The 20,577-nt window shown below is 52.0% G+C and overlaps 1 protein-coding gene across 3 annotated transcripts in view; it reads left to right on the top strand.

Annotated features, from left to right (window-relative positions):
• Positions 1-20,577, top strand: part of SMOC2 (SPARC related modular calcium binding 2) — a 154,437-nt gene that overhangs the window by 28,205 nt on the left and 105,655 nt on the right. For all 3 annotated transcript variants that reach the window (XM_032407467.1, XM_032407466.1, XM_032407464.1), the window contains exon 2: positions 18,973-19,144. In XM_032407467.1, the coding sequence (XP_032263358.1) occupies positions 18,973-19,144 (172 nt within the window). The remainder of the gene's footprint in view (positions 1-18,972; positions 19,145-20,577) is intronic.

Below are 20,577 nucleotides of genomic sequence, written 5' to 3'. Positions count from 1 at the left end.
ATTAGAAATAAGATTGCAATGAGCAATACTGTGCATAATGTGTGCTTTTCTGATTTTTTTCTTCACATATATTTGGGGTATGGACTTGTGCATCAACATTTTAAAGGCTTCTAATACACACTTAGAATTAGTCAGGGTGTCTGAGTCTGTGAAACTCTTGAAGCTTTTGGAACTACTTGGAACAAGTCACCGCTTACAGCTCAGAATCAGCAAATCTGCTTTTCTTGGTTTTTGATCTAAGAATCTGGACTCCAGATCACTGTTATTCAGCTGTTCAATCGCAGAGCGTGAAAATGTATACTTTGGACTCATTGTGTGGTACTTTGTCATGCAGTGTGCATTTAGATGGACTTCCAATCATTGATTTCTCTTTTATGAGTATTTTTATAACCTCTTTTCTCTACCAAGTGAGTTGAAGAGGACAGTTGGAAGTGACGGACCTGTAACTGAGCCCTTTCTCTTTGTTCTGTGTCCGTCTCTGGGCCCAGCAGGAAGAGGAAATGAAGGAACAAGATGCACATGTGCTGAAGATGTTATAGTTCACCACAGTCCGCCTGGCTGTCTGTGGCGGGTTCGGCAGCTCGCTGGGAGAGCATGTGTGTGCACGTGCGTGTGCATGCAACATGCACATGTGTGCGTGCGGGCACGTGTGTGCACACGCACACGCACGCACATGTGTGCACGAGCATGCATGTGTGTGTGTGAGTGTGCGTGCATGCATTTGTGCGTATGCACGTGTGTGCGTGCGAGCCTGTGCACATGTGAGTGTGTGTGTACACACGTGCATGTGCACGTGCACGAGGGAGGGTGGGATGTTCTCAAGAGCTCTCCCCGAATATGTTTGCTGTTTGGGGATGAGATGAAAACTGAAACACGGAACACAACTGTGTCACACTTCTCCAGCGTTGTGTACTCTACAAAGAGTTGTCATGCTTCACAGACTGCTTGGTTCTCCTGGGCCTGGCTTCTCCGTGAGGAAGTTGCTCCTAGACACTCCCCCTGGGCCCACCCCTCTCGTTTCCTCCCCCAGAGGAACAGCACAGCACGAGGACATTCACTATTCTTCGGTATAAGGATTCCTGGCCAGTAGCATCTGTGAAGCAAAGTGGGTCCACGTCATCGGTGTGCCTTACACCTGCTGTGCGCCCACTGCTGGGTGTCAGGAGCGATGCACGGGGTGCGCTCACCCCTGGACGACGTCGGCAGTCAGGAGTGATGCACGGGGCACGCTCACCGATGGACGTTAGGAAAGGTGCCCGGAGTCATAAATCACAGCTCCTGGCCTTGGAGACCTTCCGTCTTATAGGGAACAAAGGCATAAAGACCTGGAATAAAAAGAGAACAGTCTGGACTTCCTCTTTGTCTTGAGGCAGTTAGGACGTCAATGGTTGAAGGCATTTGGATAAAGGAAGGGTGACTGTGGTTGGGTTGGTGAGCCATTGCATAGGGGACCCAGAGAGTTAGCTGAGTCCTCAGAGATGGGACTCCTCCCCGTAGCGGAGGTCGGCGTGGGTAGGCCAGCAGCAGGGGGTGGGTAGGAGAGTGTTTCTAGAGAACCAGATGGAGGTGACCCGCTGGAACGGAGTGTCCTTATGCCCGGAGTGGCAACAGGTTGACAGGAATGGGGTTCATCTGAGGCAGACAGCTTTCTGCTCAGCCCTCCAGCTGTCCTTCGAGTTTCAAGTGCTGTCTGCGGGACAGGGTGGTCGTGCAGGGTGTCTGAGCTCCGAGAGAGAGCGGGCACGTCTATGCTGGGGACCTCTGGTTTTGAACCACTCAGGTTTACAGAGAAGGATTCTGCCATTGATTAGCGACTAAAGACACAGTCCTTGATTTATATTTGTGAGTCCTGGCAAGATCGTCATGTGTGGTCGGTCATTGATAAATATGTTACAAAGTGTTTATAAACTACATTGAGGAGGCAGCTCTGCTCCCCAGACTAAAGGGAATCAGGAAACGGAAAATGGTAGTAGGTTCTGTGTATTAATAATAAAATTCAGGACTTTCCCTCTAGGTTCCTGTGGCTTTTCATCAAATTTGAAAGTACTTCACATAATAGGTTAATTTTGTAATATTCTGAGTAATTCTTAGCACCTATGAACTGAGCCACAGAACGTCTGGGAACCAAGACAAGACTTAGGAGGGTGCTCCCCATTCCTCCTCAAGGGGCTCGCGCTGTGCCGTTAAGCTCCTGTCTTCTCCCCATCTCGCTGTGGGCTCCCCGGTCCAGCCCGGGTCCAGCCCCAGAGGCCGCTCAGTGTTCACCGGAGGGATACGGCCACAGGAATGGGTTCCGTTTCCAGAGCCGCTGAAGAAGTCTGAGGGCAAGAACAGGGAGATCAGGTCCCAGCCGCGGACTCTGAAAGCGGCATTTCATCTTCGCCCACGACAGCTCCGACCCGTGACCCACATGTGCGCCCCTCAGTTCATGCACTGCCGTGTCACTTGAGGGGAGCCCGGCCACTACGTCGGGGGGGGACACACAGCCGGGGAGAGGAGCTGCATCGTGCTGTCTCCTGCCGCCGCGGCATGAAGACCGCGGGGAACAGTGCCGCAAGGTTGGGGTCCGCGCGGGCTTTCATCTGCACGAGCTGCTCCGAGGGCTTCGTTGCCCAGAGCCGCAAGGACATCCAAACCCATCGTGAGTCACCAATGAATCAGGGACAGAGCGCTCGGAGGCCCGGCTGCGAAAACCTGACTCCCTGCTTAGTTTGCTCCGATTCTGTTGCGGTCTGCAGAGTCTTACCAAACCAGTGCTCCTGGCTCCGACTCTGCCCTCCAAGTCCACATCTGGTAACTTTTCATTACAGAGCAGGAGTCCTGGGCGAGCCCTCAGCCTTCACAGTGGCCTTTCGTGTAAGAGTCACAAACGCCAGCCTCACGGTATCAGCCTGTGGGTGCAGCGCGCACGGGGCGCGTTCTAGCGTGTTCGGGGCCTCCGTAAACGTCTGCGGTCGCCATATCCAGGCCAGGCCAGAGTGGGCTTGTGGTTTTGTTGTGTTTCAGTGAACGAATTCATTCATTTCTGGGCCACATGTGAGTGGACAGAAGGCAGCCGCTGGGCGCGGGGGCAGGGAGCATGTGCGCATTCTGACGAGGAGGCCCCAGCAGGTCCGCAGACCCGCACGACCGCCGCCTGCAGAGACCCGGTTTGTGCACCTGCTGGCCAGGGCAGGGTGCTCCCGAAGAAACAGCAAGCGCCCGCCGTGGCATTCACTGCCCCTGTCCACCGTGACCGTGGTCCACGGCGCCCCAGCCCCCTTCTTCCTCCACATCATTGCTCACCTCCTTCAGCCACACAGAGCGGACCTTTTGCCCTTTGTCTCAGTTTCTCCTCTTCTCCCTGATGGAGCCGTCAGAGGTGCCTGTCCTCGGAGTCACACTCTCCCCGGTAACAGGCGAGGCTGGTCCTCTGGCCGCCCTCCTCTCGGTGTGCACCTCCGGGGTTTGCAGCTGCTCTGCCCCCTCGGGCACCAGGGGGGGCCGCCCGGCTCCCAGTGCCTGTCACCCTCCAGGACCCCCTCTCCTCAGCAGTCTGTTCCCGCTGGGCATCGGGCACAGGTGCCGTTTAGAGTTGCTGTTGGCAAACACGCGTGGCCCATCTCTGGCTTCTAACCCATTCAGCCCACTACCTCCCCTCGGGCCTGCAAACATCTGTACTTTAGAAAGTACAATATGCAGGAAAGATCTGGGAAGCTCGGTTCTGCACGGGGAGGCATTTTAGCGTTTATTGGGCTACCCAGGCACCTGGCAGTGTAATACCTACAAAAGAGGTAAACACAGCCTGAATATAGGAACAACCATTGATCAAAGAAGATGCATATACATGGCACTAAATCTACATATAGATGCAGCTCTCTTTCCTCTTTTGAGTGTTTTTTAAAGGATTTTATTCATTTATTTGACAGAGAGAGACACAGCGAGAGAGGGAACACAAGCAGGGGGAGTGGGAGAGGGAGAAGCAGGCTTCCCGCCGAGCAGGGAGCCCGATGTGGGACTCGATCTCAGGACCCCCGGGATCATGACCTGAGCCGAAGGCAGATGCCTAACGACTGAGCCACCCAGGAGCCTCGCCCTTTTGAGCATTTTTGGGGTAATCTGTGCATCTCTTATATGTAAAGCAGTAAATTTTCCCAATCATTTTGATTGGGGCATTTTTCATTGCAGTGACATCAACACAGTTCTGTTACTTCACTCCTTGGTTGTTACCAGGTTGCCTGTCTGTTAGTGTCCCCAGGTTGCTGTGACACACGACCGTGGACTACAGACGTCTGTTCTCTCCCTGTTCCGAGGCTGAAGTCAGAGAGCGAGGTGTCTGCAGGGGGGTCCTTCTGAGGCTGGGAGGGAGAATCTGCCCCAGGCCCCTGCCCGGCCTCTCGTGTCCATGCGCGGTCGTTCATCTTCCCACGACGTTCTCCCCGTGTGCGTGTGTGTGTCCAGATTTCTCTGCTTTACAGGACGACAGTCCTATCAGAGTGAAGGCTTATCTTCCTTTAACATGATTCAATTTAACTTAACTGCTTACATCTGTAACAGCTATTTCCAAGCAAGGCCACATTCTGGGGTGGTGGGAGTTAGGACTTCACATATGGATTTTGGGGGACAGAATTCAACCCCTAACACCAGCGATTGGATGCAGGGGCCACCCTAGTTGAGTGTAACCTCATCATCAATTGATCATGTCAGCAAACACTCTATTTCCAGATATGGTCACATTCACGGGCACTGGGGCTAAGATGGAATGTTTCTGGAGGGGGACACCGCTCAGCCCACAGCAGTGTCTACAAACCCGATTCCGTCTGTTGCCTTCTGACCTGCAGCCTTGCTTTTGCGGGTCTGGGGCGAGTCCGTGTGCGTCAGGCAGTGAGGGGACAGCCTGATTTCTGAGTGCTCTGGTAGGGGGAGGCGAAGGGGACCCAGCCCCTCAGTCAGCGGCTCCAGGTGCTCCAGCACACAGCTCCATCTCCAGGAGGGAAGAGGGACGCGTCCTCGGAAGGGGCCAGTACCCTGCACGGTGTACAAAATGTTGTGTGCCAGGGGGAGGTGGCTGCAGAGGGGGTGAGAGTCCCTGAGCGGGGCTGACGACACCTAACAAGTGTAGAGCGCATGGCTCCCGCCCAAGGGGCGCCTGCCCACCTCCCTCTGAAGCACACCGCGGGACTCTGAGACAAGTGGTCGGCGGAAAGAGGTTCCCGATTTTAAAACTTTGTGGGACCTGAGAAATCCTCTCATGCCCCCCATTTATTTTTATTTGGTTTTGAGAGAGAGCATGCACACAAGTGGGGAGGGGCAGAGGGAGAAGGAGAGCAGATCCCCAAGCAGCCTCTGCACCCAGCATGAAGCCGGACATGGGGCTTGATCCCAGGACCCTGAGATCATGATCTGAGCTGAGATCAAGAATCGGGAGCTTAACCGACTGAGCCACCCAGGCGCCCTCATGCTCCGGTTTTATAAATGATGAAGTCTGCCTCAAATTGGGGTAGAGCCGTCCCAGGGGCAGCTCAGGCACCGGCCCGGGAGGCTTTGGGATGGCAGGTGGCAAACTCAGATCCTGAGCCACGGGTGTGTAGTGGCCCAGCTGGGGAGCCACACGCTTCTCACGTGGCACGTGTCCCCTTCGGCGCCCTTGCCGTGGCCACACACCCATGGCAGCCGGGGCCGATGGGGTCTGGGGTTTGCAGTCCCCACTCACACTGGGGCAGGATGTGGAGGGGAGCCTCCTGCATCAGCTGGAGTGTGCTCACATGTCACTTAAACAGGGCAGGGGACGTGTCTCCCTCAGGAAGGGTGACCCTGCATAACTCCGGGTGGTCGCTCCTGACAACGGGAAATATTTCTGTATCATCCGGTAGAATTCATGGTGGGTCAGCTCAGGTCATGGCAAATAGTTTCCCTATCTGTCTCTGAGCAGGGCCGCGCTCTTGGTCCGGGTCCAGCTAAGGCTGGAGGAGGACGAGTGATGAAGCCAGAGATGCACGATGCTCAACACAAAACTGACTTTATTTTAACAAAGTCACAACGTAATTTGTCTATGTGAAATTATCGATGCTAAGACAGTTTCCCTAGCACGTGAGAACTGGCTTGGGAGTCCAGGGCAAGAAGGGTGTCTCTTTCAGAACCAGCATGTGGGGCCAGGGAGCCCAGAAATCCTCCTGAGTGATGCCCGATGGAGTCAGGCCGCACGTGTGTGTCTGAAGACCTAAATTGTTATTCCTGCTAATAAAGTATTCATGAAATCTTGAACCAAAACACTGATTGGATAGTGGAGTTAAAATGTCTGCACATATGAGCCGTAGGGATGTTCTGATCTTACCAGACACAGATGCAGAAAAGCCGTTTGGGTTTACGTAATTTTACTTTGGTATTTTCAAAGAACAACTGCCCTGTTGGCTGTATTAGCGAGACTAAAAACAGGTGGTTTTACAAACCCGGGGAGAGCGAGCTGTGTTGTTCGGCGTCTTTGGTCTTTTCTGGAGCAGATCTTGATGCTGCTAAGTACAGAGCAATACCAGCGTGGCCGTCGGAGGACCAGGCGCCCATCCCGCATCCCCTCTCCTTCAGGGAACCACTGTCCTCATGCCAGAAGCCAGTCTTCCAATTTATTAAATTCCTTCAATTAATTAATCTCTTTGTATTTTAGTTCATTCTAATATTGAATTTGCTTCTGGAATTACCGATGAATTTATTCAAACAGAATAACGTCTCCTCATCTTTTACTTGTGCGTGAAAAATTGCAGGTTGTAGTTGAAGGGGAATTCCTTTTGGAGGCAAAAAAGGCCCTTTCTACCTCGAGTGGAAATGCCCACTGTGTTTCGAATGGCAGTTTTAGCTTGCCATTCAGGGAGTCCTCGTGGCCTGGCCCCCGTCCTCTTGGAGATATGCCGCACACACACTCAAGCGTGAAGTTGATTTGGCTCGAAGACTGTCATTTGTCCCTCCATCTGCCCCCTTCTAGTCCCCTTAGGTTTTAGAGCCAGACTCTCCCGGAGGCTGGAAGGAAGAGGCGCCTGCGCCCACCTGTGCCCGCCCGCGCCCACCTGCGCCCGCCCGCTCCCACACAGACGCCTGGTTCTCACAGCTGCTGCTGCTCAGATCTGGTTCGTGGGAAGCTGGCCGGTTCCCCTTTCAGGGACAGTCCAGGGCTGGAGGGGAGACGGTGAGGCTGGAGGGGCCGTGTGAGCGCCCGAGGCACCACGAGACAAAGGGACCATCATTACAAATCATGTAAGGTTGGTTGAGCCGGACAGGCTTCTCTCCGGGCTCGGGGACGACAGCGGTCGCAGGTCAGCCACGCTTGGAGAGACCACATGCAGACAGCGGCGAGAGGCGCATGCGTGTGGCGGACTGGTCCCCCCCACGGAATAGCGCCTCCACCCCGAGCGTGGCCCCCGGCTCTCCACCAGCACCATTGGCACACTGGGGGGCGTTTCTCCCGTTCCCCGTGCCGCGCCCGGCTTGCTGGGTTAAACCAGATTCTATAGGAGGAAATTTGGTGTCACCCGGCACGTTTTCTTGAGTCTTTCATAAATTGTGGGAAGGTAGTTCCCAAGGAAGACCTTGAAAATTGAAATAAAGACGAAACTGATGGAATGTTTAGATGCTCAGAAGTGATCTCTGTGAAGGACACTGGCTGGAACATTGATCTTCACCAGCAGAGATTTGTTAAAAACTCAATTCCCATCACTTTGTGCAAGATGTTGTGTAGCTTTGCAAATGGTGGAGGCAAATGTTTTATGAATGGGATGCAACTCCAACGTGCATAACAGGCTTCCAGAACCAAAGGGAAACTTCAGGAAATGACGTTCAAAGTATAAAGACATCTTCAGAATGGACACCACTGTGATAAGATTTGGCCCTATAATAGTATCATCACCTAAAATTATATTAGTTTGATATATTAATATCAAAAATTTAGGTATATTACACCCTGGTTGGTTAAAATTAATTATAGATGAGCAAGTTGATAATGCAGATATATTTCTTTTTTCAGAAAAGTGTATAAATCCTGGTTTTCTTTCCCCAGTTAAATGGCAGCTGAGAAAACCTATGCCATCGGCCACGCGTTCTAGTTTTAAGCACCTCTGTTGTTGTTGGGGTCCTCCCTGGTCTTTGCCGTCCAGGATCATTTGACGTGAGCTCCTAACGGAGGAGTCACCCTTCAGAAAGCGTAACTGGTCTCCATGCAGCGGCCACTTCTCTGAGCTTTGCATGTCAATAGCCGTGGATTCCAAGTGTTATGAGTGTGGAACCATTCTGATGCTTTTGGAACAATCCTAAATTAAAGTGTGTCTCTGTTTCCATTATAAACCTCACTGTTTTCTTGGTTTGACGAGATTCCAAGCATATCGGCCCAAATCTTGGCGAGGCTGTTAAATAGTCCTAGCAGATGCTGCTCAGAGTAGCTTCCCCTCTTAGGCGGTCCCAGTGGATTTACTCTTGGTGCGATGGCAGAGCGCGGCATCTGGGGCCAGTAGGCTGGACCCTGGGGCGGGCACCGTTGCAATCCCGTCTTTCATCCTGATTAGGAGACTTGCAGGGATATAAGAGTCTTCTCTTCCTCCCTCTCCTGTTTTCCCGAATTTAACACCTAGCATTTTTTAGGACTTCCGCTGAAATGCTTTACTCCAGGGAAAGAACCCATCAAAATCTTCTTGGATAAATGAACCTTCACTAGAAATATTTCCTGGACACGTCGTCACTGCTAAGAAGATGGGAAAAACTTGATAAGGATGTTGGAACTTAGCAGTGCTCTGACTTGGGATGTGACTGATTCTCTGGGGCAGGAAGCCCCAGCCCTTGGAGCAGACATCATCTGAGGGTGTAGTTCTCCTAACATTGCTGTTCTGTGCTTCTTCCCCCCAAAGCCAGCCCAGCCCCTGCTGGAGCAGCCCAGTCCCTGAGCCACGCCACCAAGGGTGCAGCTGCTGATTTGCCCTGACCCTGACCAGGGGTTTGGGGGTTCTGGGAATCGCAGGTGTCCATTGGCCCGGCTGGATCAGAGCACTGGTTCCTGACCCCCAAGTTCCAAGGCTAATCAGCCAGGGTGTGTCTGAGGATGTGGAGAGCCCATGCGTGGATGTGGACTCCACTCTCTAAATGAGTCACGGAATTAGGGGCTCTGCACATCCAGGAAGCTCCCCCACTCCCAGCCCTCGGGACTCTGGGGTGCACTTCCCCCGACTGGAGGCTGTGGGCTCTGGGACACCCACGATGGCAAGTTCGATTCTTTCATGAGCTCGTCTGGCGCTGCCAGATGTTAACCCAGGGCCATCTGTGCCGATTCCAGGCAACGCTGTGGGGCTTGCTTCCAGACTTCTGACATTTTCCTCGGAAAAACCCAAAGTTTTCTCTGTGTCTCTTCGGGACATTTAATTGGTCTGTAAAGTGCGGGTGGCGTGTGTGCGATGCTTTGGGTGCCTCGTGGACAGAGAAGATGCCTGGTTGGCAGCGACCCCAGGAGCGCGAGTGAAGCCGCGGTTTGGAGCAGCCTGTGGACTCTGGGCGTGTGTCCCCGTGTGTCCCCGTGCTCATTCAGACCACACAGGGCCCCCGCTGCCCGAGTCACAGCGGCCTCTCCCACTGCAGCTGCTCTGGGCTTGCTGTCCCCGTGGCCCCCCAGGGAAGAGTTTCCTCCCCTTCCCACGGGCCCCCGGCTGCCCCTCGCTCTGCTCGCCACTCCTGCTCTTTCCCTGCAGCCCTGCAGTGGCCGGTGACGGCCTCAGAAACCTCTCTAGCCCCTCTGCAGGGATCGTCCACTTCCTCTTCCCTGTAAGTAAGGCATTTCTCTTTCCTCTGTACTTAAAGTTGTGGAATTTCAACATAACTTTTTCAAAAGAAGATTCTTTTCTCAGCATTTTGGATTTGTTTCATTATTAATATAGCCACGGAATTGATTTTTATTTGTCCTTTTGCAACTGTTCTAAAAACTTGAGCTTTAGGGAGCTAGATGAGGGATTGACACCCCTTTACTCCCTGCTTGCCGACGGCAGTGTTGAAAAGAGCCGTCCTCAGGGAGGCAAACAGCATCATCCGCTGTCGGCCCCACACACAGGTGGCTCTGGGAACTCAGAGCAGCTGTGCGAAGGAAAACTGGAATTTTATTTTATTTTTTAATTTATTTAAATACAATTAATTAACACATAGTGTATTCTTAGTTTCAGAGGTAGAGTTTAGTGATTCATCAGTTGCATAGAACACCCAGTGCTCTTTCTATCACGTGCCCTCCTTCATGCCCATCACCCAGTTACCCCATCCCCCTACCCGAGTCTCCTATGGCTTAAGAATCTCTTACGGTTTTCTCCCTCTGATTTTGTCTTGTTTTCTTTTTCCCTCCCTTCCCCTATGAGGAGCACCTGAATTTTAAGTCTCATCTAATCTGGTTAATTTCAATAATAATGGCTGCACATGGCTAACGGTTTCTGTATTGGACTGCACAGCTCGAGATGAGAGTAAGCTACGTGTTCCGAAGGTTTCGGTGGAATGCAGACTCATGCTTTCCAGGCTTCAGATTCTACTGAAACACTTTTTGCTTGTTTGAAGCATGCAGATTAGAGCAGAGAGGGGTTCTTCCCGCGTTGGCACCTGGGGAAGGTGGTGTGGGGACGGTATTGTATGAAGCATGCAGATTAGAGCAGAGAGCGGGTCCTTCCCGCGTTGGCACCTGGGGAAGGTGGTGTGGGGACGGTGTTGTATGAAGCATGCAGATTAGAGCAGAGAGCGGGTTCTTCCYGCGTTGGCACCTGGGGAAGGTGGTGTGGGGACGGTGTTGTATGAAGCATGCAGATTAGAGCAGAGAGCAGGTCCTTCCCGCGTTGGCACCTGGGGGAGGGCGATGCAGACGCTCCAGCGAGAGGTGTCAGATGATGGACTACAGAAGCAGCCAGCTTTTAGTGAATGTGGGGCTTCCAGAACCATTTTCACCTATCTCAGAGATTGTACTTATGCATTCAATAATGATGATAATTTTGGATGGTGGTATGACTGCATTAGAGGTTTCAGATGCTACATTTCAAAGAACTGTGAAGAGAATTCCCTTGGAAGGATCTCATGCCTTGGCTATCTCGTAACATAAACCAAGACTGTTAAAAAATGTGAAGAATCTGATTTAATGTGTAAACCAAGGTGAGAGGGGGAATAAGCTATTTTCCACTTCTGATGATGCCAGACACAAGCCAGCACTGAATGCCCTTCAAGACAGAAGAAGATGAAAACAGGAGAGGGGGACGGGAAGGCAGCCCCTCTTCCATGCATCCCCCACTGAGGCTTCTTTTAGAAAATTGGTCCTGTGTTTTGGGTGAATACTGCAGCCCTGGGGTCAGGGCCTGGAGAAGGACGACCCAGCCCTGGTGCCCTCAGGTTGAGGACCCTGCCATGAGTGCTTGGGGTGGAGAGTAGTGGCCTGGGGGCAGAGTCCTTGGTGTGGTTCTTGTTGTGTCACAGACTAGTTGGGTGACCTCCTCTGGGACCCTCCGTCTCTTCATTGGTCGCATGAGGTACCTGTGCATGGTGTCCCCTGAGGGCCTTGGTCTCTTCACCTGTGTTCCCGAGAGCTCCCCACCTAGCCTCCAGACCCTGACAGCATTCCATCCACACTGGCCCCTGGATGTGAGCACAGGGCATTTGGTTCTGTTTATCACAGAGAAAGGGACTCAGACTTTTGCATCGGTTTCTTTCACCTTGGGGTATGGTATTTGTGTTGGTTGGTGGAGATGAGTATGGGAGAGATGAAGGTCTTCTCTTGTCCCCTCTTTTCCTCCAAGAAGTCCCCTCTGCATTGTTGAGCACTCACCTCCCTCAGGATTTTTGGTGTTCTGCACACAAACGGTCTATCTCAGGAACGTCCCATTGTCCGGCTCATTCACATGGCAAATCCTTGTTAGAACCTGCTTTGTGCGCGGACTTATCAGGAAAACCCTACAGGAAGCAGACCCATGGCAATCTTGAGCCCCGTGACCCTTGTTAGCAGGGAAGCATCCCTACTTTCAGAATCCCTGTTGGGCATTCGTCTTGTCTGAGAAAGAGTGAGATCACAAGCCCAGGGAGAAATAGGAATGCAGATGGGATTTTGGACACCGTGTGGGTCTCGCTGGTGTTTAGATGCGGACCCAGAACTGGGCCCTGCTTGGTCTTCATTCAGAGAGCGGAGTCCCTGGCCCTGACATGAGGTATTCATTCTCTAACAATTAAAGAATGCAAACATGGTCATAAGCATCCCTGAGGCTTCCTGGCACTTCCTGTTTCTCGTGCCTGCTTCTGGGTGCTGTGCTGATCTCCCCGCGGCAGCGTGAGCTGGTTGCTTCCAGCAAGGCTTGTGTCCTGGTTCCTGATTCCGCCTCGTGGTGCCTGCAGTGGGAACGATTTCCCTGCAGAGCACGTGGTCCCCACTGAGGTCTGGCCAGGGAACAAATGATCTGGTATCTCTGCTTCTGGATGCATTCCCCGGCTTCGCAGGTTACTCTCTAACATGTGTTTTAGTGTAATTTGTTCTAAATGCTTCGAAATGAGCAGGAGCCTCAAAAAAGGAACTCCGGCCTGAATGCCTTTGAAAATGTCATTTTATCAATGAAATGCATTTGATAGTCTAAGGAAAGTGAGGACTCCAAGAGAAAGAGCAACCATCTGTTGCTCCTTTCACTGCTTCAGAAAGCGTGGGGGCTCCCGGGGAAGTGACAAGTCACGTGGCCCCCCCTCAGAACACGGGGGCTTGGCCGTCACAGCCAGCAGCGGCCACCACCACCTGGCCAGGTGCCAGCCGTGCTGACGGTGGGCGCCTCCTGCGCGGCCACGTGACCTGCTTATCAGTCGTGGACTTCCCGGGTTCCACCCCAGGTCTGCAAATCAGGGGCCCTGCGGGGGAGGCCGGGGGGTCTGCGTGGTGAGCCAGCTGCCGGCGGTGGGGATCCCTGTGTGCAGACCGGGGTGTTTAAGAAGTGGAGTCTGGCAGCGGCTTAATCCCTTTTATTGTTACTTTCAGACACTTCTCATGTAAACTTTCATCCTGTCACTGGGAATGGCTCTCCAGGTAGGATGTTTGTTTTTGCTGCCCCTGAAGGGCAGAGCTGAGGTCCGAGCTTTTGTGTGCCAGGGTCCGGAGATGCCTGGGATGCCTGCCAAATAAGGCGTGTGCCGCGGAGGGTGGCGGACAGACGGCCGGACTGTCCGGTCGGAGAGCAGGCTGTTTGTTCTAACGCAGTCACGGCAGCGAGCACCGGCCGTGGCTTCCTCCTGAGCTTACGTGTCTGTCCACGGCCTTGGCTCGCTCTCATTCCCGCATCCCTGCATCAGTGTGCTCAAACACCTTCTCTTTCCCCTGCCGTCTGCCCTAGCCATTCCGGAGTGAGTCCCACAGAGTTACGATATACAAACATTATTGAGCACAGCTGTCGACCAGACCCCATGTGGGGTTGCCAAGGCCACATGGATGAACGTACATCCTCTGTAGCCTGTAAAGGTGGTGTCCCGTGGGTTCCCGACTGTTGGTTGAGTGTCCACTATAATGTTCTCCACGTGCCAGCCTTGTGCTGTTTCCTGAGGCTGTAGCCCGAGAAGAACATGTAAATTGTGATATATGCATTTGGCATATTCCTTGATTCTTCCTGGGATTCTGGATAAGAGAGTGGCACTTGGTTGTCCCTTGAACTAATAGAGATAGCACCCAAGGTCCAGTGAGCCCTCTGTAAATGCTTTGACATGAAGGAAATCTGCTGAGACCCTCAGGTAGGTGTGTGACCCCTGGGACTGGAAATTCCCTCCACGCAGTCTTCTATAGGGAATCAGAGTCAAAGTCTGCCGTGTGCAGACAAGTCAATTCTGATACCGGGGAACAATGGTGAGTGTTGACTAACGTGATTTTTTTTGTTTTTGCCAAAGATCCTTCTTGTATTAAGGTAATACCATCCATATGATTTTTTGTTAAGAAGGATTTTATGATACCCAACTTCTCACTGAATCTCAAATTAACATGAACTGGGAAAATTAATAACCCAAGAGATTTCTTGACTTATCTCCAAGAAGTGCTAACAAAAAGCAAAAAATACAAGAATATTGAAATTAATGTTGATGTGGAAGCAGGTGAGGAAAACAAACAAGAAAGAAGTGTTTGGGGAAAGGGGAAGAGATACGCAGAGCAGGCAGAACAGCAGAGCACATGCCCATCCTCAGTTGTGGGCTGGGACCAAAGCCTCACCGTGCAGAAGGGGATGTCCACAGAGAGCTAGAAGAGTCCATGAAACAACGGGTCAGGGGACCGAAGGCCAGCAAGGACTCTGTAAGAGCACTCCACCATGCCAGCGGTGACGGCAGCACGGCAAATAGAGAGAAAAATGGCAGTTTCTAGGCTCCTGCTTTCCTCACAGTGAGTCTGGACTGTCCATGTCACTACTGACCGTAAGAAGCATCCAGAACCTTCATCCCTGAGCGTCTCCTCGAAGGTCGGGACTGCGTTTCTCCCAGAGGCTTTCAAGCCCTGAGAGCTCTGTCTTGGTTCCCCACTCAAAGTAGACAAGCTTCCTGGGGTTCGGTACTCAGAGCAATACTGTCACCCCGTCCCACACCTGTTGCCCCATCTAGTGGGTCCTCCTGTCACAGGCACCCTCTCAGCATTGACCCTGAGAGAAGGGCTGACCCTTCCTCTGCTTCCTGCATGTTCCTTAAAAAACCTGCTACCTCCTCTTGACCTGGTGATCATGGGTGGTCCCAGATGACCTGGTGATCCTCTGTGGTCCCAGGTGACATGCTGATCCTCTGTGGTCCCAGATGACCTGGTGATCCTCTGTGGTCCCAGGTGACACGGTGATCCTCTGTGGTCCCAGGTGACGTGGTGATCCTCTGTGGTCCCAAATGACATGGTGATCCTCTGTGGTCCCAGATCACCTGGTGATCCTCTGTGGAACCAGGTGACATGGTGATCCTCTGTGGGCCCAGGTGACATGGTGATCTTCTGTGGTCCCAAGTGACATGGTGATCCTCTGTAGGCCCAGGTGACATGGTGATCCTCTGTGGCCCCAGATGAGCTGGTGATCATCCATGGTCCCAGATTTGTTGCCCCTTAAATCGTAAGCTCCACAAGGGCAGGCCCTCCTTTGGATCCCACTGTCCTGGAGACAAGAGGAGGTAGAGAGCAGTCACTAAATAATTATTTAATAAGTTCAGTTGAAGCTGGATCTGACTTGACTTGTACTTCTTCTAGCACGTGGCGTGAGTGAGGGATTGCAAAGGCGGTCTCACTGGGAGAAGCACCCTGCAGCAAGTACCCTCTGGCTTCACTTTATCCTTTAAGTGCAGGTTGTAGACGGATAAGATCTCTATGTTGGCATCGTCAATTTCAGTTCTCTGGTTTACTAAAAAAGCAGGGAATTCTTTCCTGGAATCTGAGAAAGCTCAGAGCTTAAAGGGAGACATTGCTCCTTCGAACAGGCTTGCATTTGTGACCGTGCTCATACCTGTCCTTCGGTTGCTTTCATAATTATTCCCTCTTACATCCCAGCAGGTGTGCACACTTCACCGATGCCCTCGCCGTGTGTCTGTTCCCCCGAACCCCAGGGTGAGCCTCATCTGCAGATTAAGCAAACACACTTAGAAGCTATACTCACTTTCCAGTGGTCTCTGATTTAGAAAGTTCTTGCTTTTGTGAATCCTACAGCTGCAGAACTATGTATTTCTTAATGCTATCTCGTAGCATAAACAGTAAAAAAAAAAAAAAGAGTCTTAAATCAGTATCACTGTGGGAAAATCCATCCACATGAATATTTAAAGAGTGTGTTTTAACCCGTTTCTTCAATGTTTGGGTCTTGTTCTAACTTTCCCTCTGGCTTACACCCTTGCTTTTTAGTAAGCAAAATATAGACCGTGTTTTTGATCGTTTGCATCGGACCTACCTATTTTCCACGCAGGATTGCACGGGCGCCCTCTGCAGCTTCCTCCCGCCACTGTCCTTGCATATGGCACACAGCACAGCCTTGTCAAGATAAAAGACACGGGGACCCCTGGCACTCTGAGGTCTGTCTTCGTGTCACTCAATGTCTGATTTCTTTCTAAATTTGGCAAATTACCTTTTATCTTAACGAGTTTGAAGACCCTCAACCAAGTTCTTTTAATAAACTGTGAATTCTTTAAAATAGGGCTGTTTTATTTTCCTTTAACAGGCTTTGTTGGTTAAAGAGTACAGCCGAGTAAAAGCTCATTTTCTTCTGTGCACCGTCTGCCTTGGAACGTAACTGCTGTTCAAAGTGAGGGGGGGAGGAGAAACGTGCGTAAAGCGTGTGTTCTCTTATTTCTGACAAAGAAAAGCTCCATTGTTAGTTCTACACCATTAAATTATAAAGAATTGTGGTCAAATTCCAAATGCCTGAATGCTAGACCTTCTTTTTTTTTTTATTGCAAGATGTAGAAGCTGTCTCTCTCTTTAGAGAAAATGATAATTACAATGTCTTACCATAAGTAATCTGCATTTCCTAACTCAGGTTTAGGAAATGCAAACAGACCACCTCTTACACATCGAACTTAGTGGGATTTGGGTGACTGCACCTTTCCACTGAAACAGGGATGGGCGTGGCTTATGGGGCGGGGCTGGTCCTGAGCACCTCACAGCCTCAGGTGGGCTCCTTGCTTCACATGCGCTCTGTCTCCCATCTCTGTCCGTCTGTCTGTCTCTGTCTCTGTCTTTGTCTCTGCTCTGTCTGTCTCTGAATGTCTCTCTGTCTCCTCTCTCTGTCTCCCCTCTCTGTCTCTGTTTCTCTGTCTGTCTCTCTTTCTCTCTGTGTATCTCTGTCTCTGTCTGTCTTTTTGTCCGTCCCTCTGTCTGTCTCTATGTCTCTCTCCTGCATGATGCTGTTTTCAGAGGAGGTCTATCAAACCCCCCAGAGCTTTGCGGGAAGAATAAGGCAAGGGGGGGAAACCTCCACAAAACTGGAAGCGACATGTCAGTGGACGCACTTCCTAATTTCACTACGCTGAAGCGTCAGCATCTCCCAGGAACTGGGCGGCCCCCAGGGGCACACCTCTGTGGCTGGAAAGTTAGAACACATTTGGGGCAAAGTGAAAAAACCAGGTCTTAAAACTCTATAGAGACAGAATTCAATCAAGCATTTTTATGGGCTTGCTTTGCCCATTTTTAAGTAAAAGAACAACGTTTTGTACAACCGTGAGAAAGCAATGATCTGTCTTCACTTGCCTCTTGGCTAAAATAAGCACAGATCATTTTAGCAAGTCAGCTTATTCTCAGGACACATTAGGGCGTGCTGCTTGAGCTGCAGCAAGTTAGAACAGCGTGTCCCTGCCGTGGCCCCAGGCCCCACTGAGGGGAGACCCCACTGCCTCCAGCTGCCGTCACCTGTCTCCTGACTGGAGCCTTCATCCAGACGTCGGAGACATGACCACCTTCCCCAGCCCCCTCCTGGCCGGTGCACTCGGCCCTTCCCTCCCAGGACCCCGGTCAGGGGCGCGAGGCCTGGCCCGGACTCCCTGTGGGGTCCGTCCCAGCTTCGGTCCTCCTTCCCTCCGCGCTGTCTCAGGGTCAGCTTTAGGTTACTCTGTTAACAGTGCCTGCAAGGACCCGCAGAGCTTCATGGGGGAAGTACGGTACCTTTTAAGGAATGAAGTATCTTAAATTTGAGAATTTCCTGTTTTTCTTGTACTGATGAGGGAACAAGTGGATGAGGGTCCCTGAGCTTCTGAACCCCATTCCTACTTTTCCCCCAGCTTGGACTCTGAGACCGAACAGGCTGTTCTGAGCATGGCTCTCTCTACCTCCATAAATATTACTGGGACTAACGTGCCAAATAAACCTATTCAATACACACAGTACTCAGAGAGCCAAACACCACCGTGCGGTACTCGGTCATGGCCACAGTCCTCGGGTGCCGGGGGGGCTCCGTCGGTGAAGTGTCTGCCTTCAACTCAGGTCATGATCCCAGGGTTCTGGGATCGAGCCCCGCGTCGGGCTCCCCGCTCAGCAGGAAGCCTGCTTCTCTCTCTGACAAATAAATAAAATCTTAAAAAAAAAAAAATAAATAACCACAGCTCTCAGTTTCCTACTTTTCCCTTCCTTTCTTTCCTTTAATGAATTGCTAATGCTCCATAAATCAGAGAAAACGCCTCGGGGCAGGGGATACCTCCATCAGTGACCACAGTTGCGTGGAGACCCCATTTATCCTGCAGTACAAAGCCTTCCCAAGTGTCTTCTGAGACCCGGCTGCATGCTCACTGCTCCGCCGGTGTGTGCGGACTGGACAGGTCAGAGTGGCATTGTCCACCAAGGGCAGGGGTGCGGGCAGACGGGCCCCTGGAAGACACAGCTGGCTCTGCAGTGGAGTGTCAGGGCATCAGGAGGAGCCAAGGCAAGGATGGGGACCCTGGAGCAGGCGAGGGGGAGCGCGGGCAGCCGCACAGGGGCTGCTGGGCCATCTCAGGGGCTCCTTCACGTGGGCCTGTGCTCGCATGCACCTGCAGCGCTGGGTGAGGGCAGGCCCCTGACCTCTGTGCCCACTTGACGCTGGGGCGATGCATGCAGGCATGGGGTGCAGTGCTGCTAGGCACGTCACGGAAACCAGCAGCTGCCCCCGGGCCCAGGTGTTGATTCAGAAGACGGTAAGCTAGTTCAAGCAAGGACGCAAGAAGGGGTTAGCCCGCCCCCAGTCCTCTCCGTGGACTCCTGACTCTCGGGAGTAACTTCCAGGGTGGCAGTAAGACACGGAGCATGCAGGAGGGGACTCGCAAGCGAATTTACAAACGGAAGGGCAAATATTGACGGCCAAACAGAATTCCTGCACATCCCACTGCAGATATTCACGGTTTTGTGCACCACTTAGTGTAGCTGGCTTGGAGAGGATCGGTTCTCGAGATCCCCGACTGCCCGGGGCTCAGATTCTTCAGGGATTCCCGCCGTGGCCTCGGGCAGACTTCTGTTTTCTGCGGCTCTGCAGGACGCCTCTTTACGTTTGTCTGGCTTCTTTTTTTTTTTTTTCCTCCCCCAAGTTTTTGCGAGTCGATCAAGATAAAGACAAGGATTGCAGCTTGGATTGTGGGGGCTCCTCGCAGAAGCCCCTCTGTGCGTCGGACGGCAGGACCTTCCTGTCTCGCTGCGAGTTCCAGCGCGCCAAATGCAAAGACCCTCAGCTAGAAATTGCTTATCGAGGAAACTGCAGAGGTAAGCTGGGTGCCATCAGCCGTTAACATGGAAGGCCATGTATGTTATTTTCATCTTTGCTAATTTTTATATGTAAAAGCTCAAGGGTTTTAGGTTTGTTTTTTTTTTTTTTTCAGAATGTATAAGGAAGAAGAGTAATTTCTATGAGTCTCAGGAGCAGAGGCATCTTTTAAAGTTGTTTAATGCTCTTTCCTTGGGATATTTTATCAGGACATACATTTATCTGAGTCTTCAGAAAGGATTCTCACCAGAGTCAGTACTGCTTCCTTCCACCCCGTCTTGTTTCTCCGCAAACGGGACGTGCATACGGCACCTGCTCCGACTGTCAGTGATTTTCCTTCCCGTTGATTTTACACGTGTAATTTCTGATGATCCTGATTTAAGAATCAGATTTAGATTTAGCTAACATGCTTAGAGCAAAACATTGAAATACTTCCTATGTTAATGAAGGCTTTGACTCAACAAAGCACGCTGATGTTTCAAGCACAAACAGTCGCGTTCAGAAAGAGATTTACCTTCTTTTTGCTGTTATCTTAAGAGAAAAGACCACACAGAGTAAAATCGCCTTTGAGAGGAGGCTCCGCTCTGTCTCGCTGTTGGCCCAGCAATCCCACAGCAAGGCGAAACTCCGTCGGCCACGGTGGTCCGTGTCTCGGCTCCAAATTGGCCACGTTCTGAATAACCTGCTCTTCCTTCTTTCATAATACGATATATCCGAGGTGAACACGTTTGAGTCACTTCTGCCCGTGAGTGAGTCGGCACCTTGCCTGCTCCCGCTGACCCCCAGGGGCGCTCTGCCGGCAGACCCAGGCTCCCCACAGCGACCCACACCTGCGCCCACGCTGGGGCCGTGGGCTCGCCCGGGACAGGTCCGTGTCCGCACGCACTGCACGTGGGTACGTGTGTGTTGCCCATGACCGATGGTCACACATTCACGAAGGCTTTCTTTCCACCATCGTGGTTGGTTCAGAGTCTAAGTATTTTAGACCCTTAGGATTTAAAGGCCACAGAGAGGCCCGGACGTGAGCTGATGCGAGTGGGACGCCCTCCGGCTGGGGAAGCTGGCAAGGTCCTCTCTGTGAGGGGACAGCAGAGCACTGCACACTGAGTCCCTTTCTTATCCTGTGGTCAGATGCAGCTCCCCGAGTGGGAATCACACAGAAGGAGTGTTTCCTCCTTTTCGTTAAGGGGCCATGACCTCAGCGCTGAGGCCGAGCAGAGACATCAGGAGGGGTGGGAGACAAGGGGTTGATCTCACTATGGAGGCCTAGAGTATCAGGTGTTGGAGTTTTTCCTTAGGGGGAGATGGGAAGCCAAAGGGAGCTGAGGCAGAAGAGGGACAGAGGTAAGCTGACTTGCGCTGAGACCACGTCCCTCGCCGTACCGCGCCACCCGGCTCCTTCGTGGCTGCGCTGCGCCTTTGCCGGGTGCGC

The sequence above is a fragment of the Phoca vitulina genome, unplaced genomic scaffold (genome assembly GCF_004348235.1).
Source record: "Phoca vitulina isolate PV1807 unplaced genomic scaffold, GSC_HSeal_1.0 scaffold9, whole genome shotgun sequence".
Lineage (NCBI taxonomy): Eukaryota > Metazoa > Chordata > Mammalia > Carnivora > Phocidae > Phoca > Phoca vitulina.
Note: the sequence above shows the minus strand (reverse complement) of the source record. Positions and strands in the feature narration are given on the sequence as shown.